This window comes from Hylobates moloch, unplaced genomic scaffold (genome assembly GCF_009828535.3).
Source record: "Hylobates moloch isolate HMO894 unplaced genomic scaffold, HMol_V3 SCAFFOLD_2853, whole genome shotgun sequence".
Taxonomy (NCBI): Eukaryota; Metazoa; Chordata; class Mammalia; order Primates; family Hylobatidae; genus Hylobates; species Hylobates moloch.
The window spans coordinates 1-7,523 of NW_026655128.1; the positions used below are offsets into that span (position 1 = coordinate 1).

General features: G+C 54.1%; 1 protein-coding gene across 1 annotated transcript; it reads left to right on the top strand.

Annotated features, from left to right (window-relative positions):
• Positions 1 to 923: 923 nt before the first annotated feature.
• On the top strand, positions 924 to 7,518 carry LOC116465065 (noelin-like; the record flags this gene model as incomplete). Its single annotated transcript, XM_058435233.1, has 3 exons — positions 924 to 1,032; positions 2,034 to 2,183; positions 7,384 to 7,518. Coding segments are annotated over 3 exons (394 nt in total), but the record flags the coding sequence as incomplete, so codon positions are not given.
• Positions 7,519 to 7,523: the final 5 nt, after the last annotated feature.

Below are 7,523 nucleotides of genomic sequence, written 5' to 3' on the forward strand. Positions count from 1 at the left end.
CCTCCTCCCCCCCCCACCTCGGTCCGGAGCCCGGGGCTGGGCGGGCGCCGCGCGGGACCCGGGTCGCCTAGGGAGGCGGCGGGGAGCAGGGCGGGCAAGGGCAGGCGTCGCGGGCCGGCGCAGCGGTGGCGACCCTGCTCCCCACTCCCCCAGCCTGGGCCACTCCATCTCCGCCCGCGCGCCCCTGGGGCGGCGTTTCCTTCGCCTGGGCCCCTCGCCGCGGGGCCGGGGGAGCTTGGTGGGTTCTCGGAGGCTTGGAGTCCTGGGTCACTAATCATGAGCCCCTCACTGGAAAGGTTAGGGAACTAAGGCTGGGGACTTGGGGACTTGTCCAAGGTCACACTCAGCGAGTGAGGGGTGGAGTCGCCGCTAGACCCTAGTCTGGGTTCGGTCCAGCGGGGACTCTGAGCCCGCCCTAGTTTGTAAAAGCCAGACTGGCCCGACCGGGCTGGGAGTGGGGCCCCGGCCGGTGGGCTCCGGAGCTCCTGCCCGCGCCTGCATTCCCAAAGTCCCAAGGCGCCCTTTCCTCCCCAGTCCATAGGAGGGTTTGTTCCTTCCCCTCCGGGGACGGTGCCAGGGGGCTTGGGTGGGGCCCCTGGGAGCCTGCCCTTGGGCGCTCACCCTCTCGCCTTTGCCTTCGTCTTCTGCGCGCACCCCTCCCTCCTGGCCTCTGAAATTGAAATCGCGTCTCCCTCTCGAGCCTAGCGGGAGGAGAACCGTGGCCAGGGCTGCTTCTGGGCAGAGCTGACTTAGATGGCTGAGCGAGGCTGAGCTGAAACCGCCACCCGGAGGGCCGCGCGGGGAAGGGGCCGCCGCCGGGAAGGGGCCGCCGCCGGGAAGGCGCGCCCCAGACCACTGCCCCTTTAGGCTGAAAGGAGAGGTGAAGGACATAAGTCTCCCTCCCTCTCCCTTTTTGCTGCCAGAGGTTTAGTGCTCTGTGAAGAGGGCTCCGTGGTGTGGCTCCCTCCTAAGACCCCTCTTGAGGCCGCCCCCCCCCTGCTCCTACAGGAATCGGAGGGCGATTCCTCCATGGTGACTTTGTTCCTGCCTGCGGGTCCCGATCTTCTGGGGTTGGGAATGAATGAGATTAAAGATGTGACTACTATAGATTCTCCCAGCCCAACTTCTCCTCCCCATCTTCATGCTAAAAATAGCAGAGAGATGACCTGATGCCACCGGAGGGGAGCGCGCTCGGAGACAGTAGGGCCAGCAGCAGGATGGAGCGTGTAGGCTCAGGAGTGCCCGCCCCGGTACCTGGCGGGGCTGGGCTGCAAGGTTAGACCAGACATGGGCAGCTCCAGTTTCTTGGTGGTCTTTGGGCAAACCTCAGGACTGAGGTTGGGGGTGACCCCTGCACAGCATGTCACCAGCAATTTGGCGACATCCACCAAATGGCTCGTGGGTGGAGCCCACAAGGAGCTGGAAACCTAGTGTTTTCTCGGGTCAGTCTTTGCCGCGCTGCCGGCAGGGAGGTTGCCGCGGCTTGGGGTTCATCACGGCTCTGGGCGAATAGGCTGCTGGATCTGGGGCTGTTACAGTGGGTGCTTCGTCTGCAAGTGTCAGGGAATGGCAGGGCGAGGCTTAGTGGTGCCAGCCACCTGTGCTTGACTTACAGGAAGGATATCCTGTTTCTGAAATACGTGCCGGCTGCAAGCCACCCGGCCTTTGCTTTCCTGCCTTGCTCCTCGTCCAGCCTGTGGCCTCCAGTTGCCCCTCCCATCCACCCAGCAGATCAATTTGGCCAGATGACAAACTCCAGACATCCCTTGAGTTGAACTTAAATTTTAAGAATGTAAAGGGTCTTGCCTCTTTGACATCCTTCCACCCCTGGGCCCCCTAACAGGAGACCTGTGCCTCTTTGTTCCCAGGGACCCTTTCTTCCCTTTGGGTCAAACATGTCTTGGGACCATTTCCTCGTGTCTTTTCCTTGGGGGTGGATGTGGACAGTTTCCCCTGGTTGTTGGCTCTGATACACAACCTCATGGTCTCCCTTTCTCTCCTTCCCTCTCCGTCCCCGCCCCGCCCCTCTCCAGGTGCTGCCCACCAACCCTGAGGAGAGCTGGCAGGTGTACAGCTCTGCCCAGGACAGCGAGGGCAGGTGTATCTGCACAGTGGTCGCCCCACAGCAGACCATGTGTTCACGGGATGCCCGCACAAAACAGCTGAGGCAGCTACTGGAGAAGGTGAGTCTGCGCAGAGTGTGTGTGTGTTTGTGTGTGTGTGCGTGTGTGTACATGCCTGTGTGCTCACGCCAGCATCAAGACTTGGCTAGCTTGCAGGCCCCATTTTGACTCTTTCCTGGCTTGTCTCCACTCAGAATATTTGTGAATGAGTGAAAGGGTGGATGGACGGATGGATGGGTGGGTGGGTGGGTGGATGGATGGGTGAGGGTGGGTGGGTGGGTGGGTGGATGGATGGATGGATGGGTGAATGGGTGGATAGACAGACAGGTGGCTTGAGACTTCCTTCCAAGTCTCTTCCCAGGAAGAGAGGACTAGACCTGCCTCCCTGTCACTGCAGGCTCCACTGAGAAGTCACATGGGCATGGTGAGACAGGACACAAGGCCTGACATCTGAGTGATGTCATAATCTGTGTGCACAGGGCTGGGGCTGTCACCCAGCAGCTACCTTGGAGAGCGCCCGTGGGCCCAGGAATGCATGGCCATTTGGATTTTACTAGATGAGATCTTTTTTCTGCCCTCGAATGGTTGTACCTGGCCAGTGGCTGGACAGGTGCTCATCCCCATGAATGCCTTCCTGGGGCTAAAGGAGGCTATGTGGTCACCTTCAGAACCACATGGGAACAGCAGGGTATCGTTTGCATAACACATTTTGAATCCATTATTTCACTTAATCTTCACAAGAACCATGTGAAGTTGGTGGGATTTTTCACTCCAGTTCAAGAAGAGGAAATTTGGCTCCCAAGAGGTGGACTTATTTGTCCCAAGCCAAACAGCTGTTAGTAGGGAAGGAGGCACTCGGACCCACATGGCGGAGCTCATCACCTGGTTCAGTCTCCTCCACTCCCCACTTTAGTCAGGTGGCCTTCTCCTGATGGGCACAGCCCACCAGCCTTTTGGTACATTCCACCCAAGGACCCCGTATTCTGTGGTTAAAGTAGGTTCTGGGGGCCCCCTAGGAGAGTTACCAAGGGAACAAGGAGGAATGGTGGGCCCTGCTGTTCCACCCATTGATTCCCCAGAAGAAAGGGGCATTTGCATGTAGTTCCTATGGGCAGGGAACTTTCCCACCCTGAGGGAGTGGGGTCACACCACACACACACACACTCTCACATACATAGTCACACACACACTCACACATACTCACACACTCACACATAGTCACACACACAGTCACACACACACACATACACATTCACATAGTCACACACACAGTCACACACACATACACATTCACATAGTCACACACACACACATACTTACACACAGTCACACACACACTCACACACACACACACACACAATAGCAAAGCCATGACTCTGCAGGTTGGCCTTAGACTTTCTGGAATGGGCATCAGCTCAGGAGTATGACAGGAGGTCTGTGAGGGGGCCTCTGTAACTCAGGGCTGGCTCCATGCTAGGGGGACAGATAGTGCTGTCACTGCCCACCTCGTTGGGGAAAGTGGGAGCAGCCTGGTGAGAGGACAGCATTGCCCTGACTCGGGTCAACATTCCTGGTGCTGAACTACAAACCCTCAGGAAACTCTGGACAAAGCAAGTCCCCTTTCTTGGAGAGGGAGAGGGTGGGCTAGAGGTTTCGAGTGCCCACCCAGCTCTGACGGGCCTTGAAAGCTCCGAGTCACTGCCTGTTCTGTGTCCCAGTGCCTGTCTGGAATGGCCACAGGACCCTTGTTTCTTGGGCAGGAAGGATGCATCATGGTACCCAGGGCAACTGGCCTAGTTCATAAAGCACCTCACCTTGCAGGAATGGAATTTTTTTTTTCTTTAGCCACCTGAGTAAATCATTTTAAAAGAATTAAAGTAACATGCATTTAAAAGATTCCACCAACATTTATTAACACCAAACTAGACCAAAGCCTAACTAAGCCTTTAATTACTCAGAAGCTTAGAGGAGGGAGGCGGCACTTGGAGGGGCCTCTGGGCTGTGGGGGCCAGCAAGAGTCAGGAGGCGAGAACAGAGCCCTGAGCCCAGGAAGGAGGCATTTGCGGGGAGAGCAGAGAGTTGGCAAATGGATTCCAGAATGCTCCATGAGCCCCTGGGACTGCAGGCCCTGGAACGTTCCTTCCTGCCTGTGCGTGCCACAGCATTACTGCTTAAAAATTTAAAGCCCCATTTGATACCATAGCGGGCACTCTATTTTCAGAGGGCATGAGCCATCTGCTGTGGAAGAGGGCCCTCACTCCTTAATGCACTGCGCATTTTAGCAGGAGGCAGCGCTGCTCTGTCCTCAGCTCCCCCGCACACCCTGGCCTGTGTGCTATTTTCTTTCTTTCCTCTTTCTCTTTTCTTCTCTTGCCTTCTCTTCATGGGCAGAAGCAGGACAGGATGCTCCAGAAACCTCAGCCCAGTGCCCTGTTGATGGGGCTGGGTCACAGCTGAGCATATTCCAGCCAGGTTGGTGTTTCTGTGGCCTGGCTTCACCTTTAACCCACCTGGTGAGGCTGCAAGGTACTGAGTCCCAGACCCCACCCCCAGAGTCTCTGATTTCTGTTGCCCTGGGGTCCCTGTGGGGAACCCAGGCATGTACAGCCCTGGAAGCCTCACCAGGTAGTTCCATGCAGCTAGGGTTGAGCACTGCAGGGACACGGATAGTGGCAGGCATGGGGCACGGGCTCCGTTCTCTTTGAAGAAGCACTTGGCTCTGGGTTTGAGAGTGTAGGCTTTGGAGCCAGTCCAGCTTGAACTGGCAGGCCTCCTGGCTGAGTGACAGTAAGCAGTTGCTTAACTTCTCTGAGCCTTGGTCTCCCTATGTGTAAAATGGGACTCAATATAGTATTCATCTCCCGGGGTTTTGTAAAGATCAAATGAGATAAATAACACAACAGACTCAGTGCAGTGCCTGGAACATGGGAAAGGATGGGTAATTATTAGCTGTTAGTTATCTTGAGGCCAGGCGTGTCTTCACGCGTTGCTGGCCCCCCTCCCGCTTCTTGATGCGTGCTGCTGCGTTGGGTAGGGTGTGGGATAGACTGTCCCGTAGCTCTGTGACCCTGAGCCTGCCAGTTGGCTCCTCAGAGACACATCCTGCAGGCAAGAAAATGAAGGTGCTCAGAGGAAGGGCTGTGCTCAGAGGAACGCCCTCCCGAGGGTTGGGAGATGGGTGTGTGATTGCAATCCCAGACTGATTGTGAGCTGGAGGCAGACCTGTGCCTCTGCCTTATCCATGGCCAGAAAGGAAAGTGCATTCAGGGTTAGAAGAACTATAGGAGAGTAATTGTTTGGTTTTAAGGCAGCTGAATAGCTTGGTATCTTTAAAATTTGTTTTTTAAATCTAAAGTCTAATCTTTGAAATCTTTTAAAAGCATTCCTTCTCTGGGGAGCAAAAAGCCTGTGGCACCGTGTGTGGTCTCCTGACTGAGGCCAGCATGAGCTCAGCAGCTTCTCCTCAGCACTTGTGAGCCTTTGCTCCTGGGGATTTTGCCAGAAGGGGAATGGAGAGAGGTGTCTGGACTGGCGCCGCCATTGTATCGTTGCTTCCTCCGGCCGTGTGGCTGCAGGGTCCACTCCTGTGCACTAGATTTACTGGACTTTGTGCAGGGGTTACAGATGTGGATGAGACCCAGTGTTAATCCCCCCATGAGCATCGTGTCCAGAAAGCTGTCTGGGGACAGCTGCGTGGCTCACTCCTAGGCAGACATTGTGCCAACAAAGTGACATTATTGTTTCCAAATAGTTTGCAGCCAGTTTTAACTCAGTTCATCAGAGAAGCCTCCCTGGAGGAGGTGGCATTTGGGCTGGGCCTTGAAGGATGAATAAAGACAAACTTTACATCTTTTCTTGAAAAAGGTGCTGTAGTTATTCAAAGTGACAGACGAAGACAAGCAAGGGAATCAGGCAGGTGGTGTAAGAAGTATGCTTCCATTTCCCCAGGAAGAGAAGGGGTGAGAGGGAGCTAAAGCCACCCCACCGTGGGCTTTACAAACTGAAAATTTCAAGATGAGTTGGTGTGTGTTACTTTCTAATAACAAGATATTAAATTCCTTGCATTTTGGGGTGCTGAGGTTGGCAATCGTGGTTTTCCTTCTACTGAGGAGGCTTGGTTTGCCCTCTCGAATTTTACTTTTTCGGGGGGGTGGAGGATGTATAGTAAGAAGTGGAAACCACACTGACCTCTTTTCACACTGACCAGGCAAAGCTAAGCCTCATCCCCAAGTGGTTTTGTTCCTAGAAGGGAGAGTATTTTCCAATTCAGCAAAAAAGTCAGGAGTGAAGATTTGCTGTCATGGAGGTAACTTCCTCCCTAGTAATTGGATTAGATTCTGAGAAAATGACCCAAACACCACTGCGGCAATCCTCAGCTTCCTCCCGCCTCCCCGCAGCCCTGAATGCATTTGCACAGAAGCACACACCAGTTTCCTGCAAATAAAATGCACTGGCAGGTGGCTGCACTACAACTGTTTTTCTTTTAAGCTCCCTGGAATCCTGTTGAATATTAAAGTTCTATCTTGAGGCGAGACTCAATTCCGATCTGCCTGTAAAGATGTAGAACAGCGATTCTTCATTTGCTGGGTGATTGATTCCTGACTCTATGCTCAGAATGTACATGTTTGCAGAGCAGTCATCTACCTATGATACTGTGGGGTGTGATGGATGTTATAGCAGATAGGGAAAAAAGCTTGATGCAGAGGCAGGGAGAGCGGCTCCCTTGTTCCTTCACTCTGCACTTAAGTAATCAACCTTATCAGCAAGACACTCAATGAGATTTAGGAGGAAGGAGAATTTATACCTGCGGGCGGGGCAGGCTAAGAGTGCCATTCCTCTCTGCTGGTATTTATGCTTGCCTAACTGATGTCCTGCAACATAAAGACTAGGAACAATCCCCACCCACCACCACCAAAAAAAAAAAAAAAAGAGAGAGAGATCAAGAGAAATCACCCAGCCTGTGCCTGGAGCTACAACCAATAATGGAAATTGAGTCTCCCGCACCCTGATTTGCATCCCTGATGATAAGAACAGGTTGGCAGAGGAAATGTTTACCCAACCAATTTGCTGTGTTTGGGGAGTTATCGGTCCGGTCCTCACAGTCCGCGATGCTGGCGATTACCGTGTAAATAATGCATGGGCCACTTCCGGTTCCCAGTGTGCTGGCTGTGTGGGAAAGGGCAGTGTCGGTACAGCAGGCAGAGAAGATTGCCTGGCACCTGCTGCAGCCGTTTCGCTGAACCTGCTGCCCTTTTGACAGGTGCAGAACATGTCTCAGTCCATAGAGGTCTTGGACAGGCGGACCCAGAGAGACTTGCAGTACGTGGAGAAGATGGAGAACCAAATGAAAGGACTGGAGTCCAAGTTCAAACAGGTGGAGGAGAGTCATAAGCAACACCT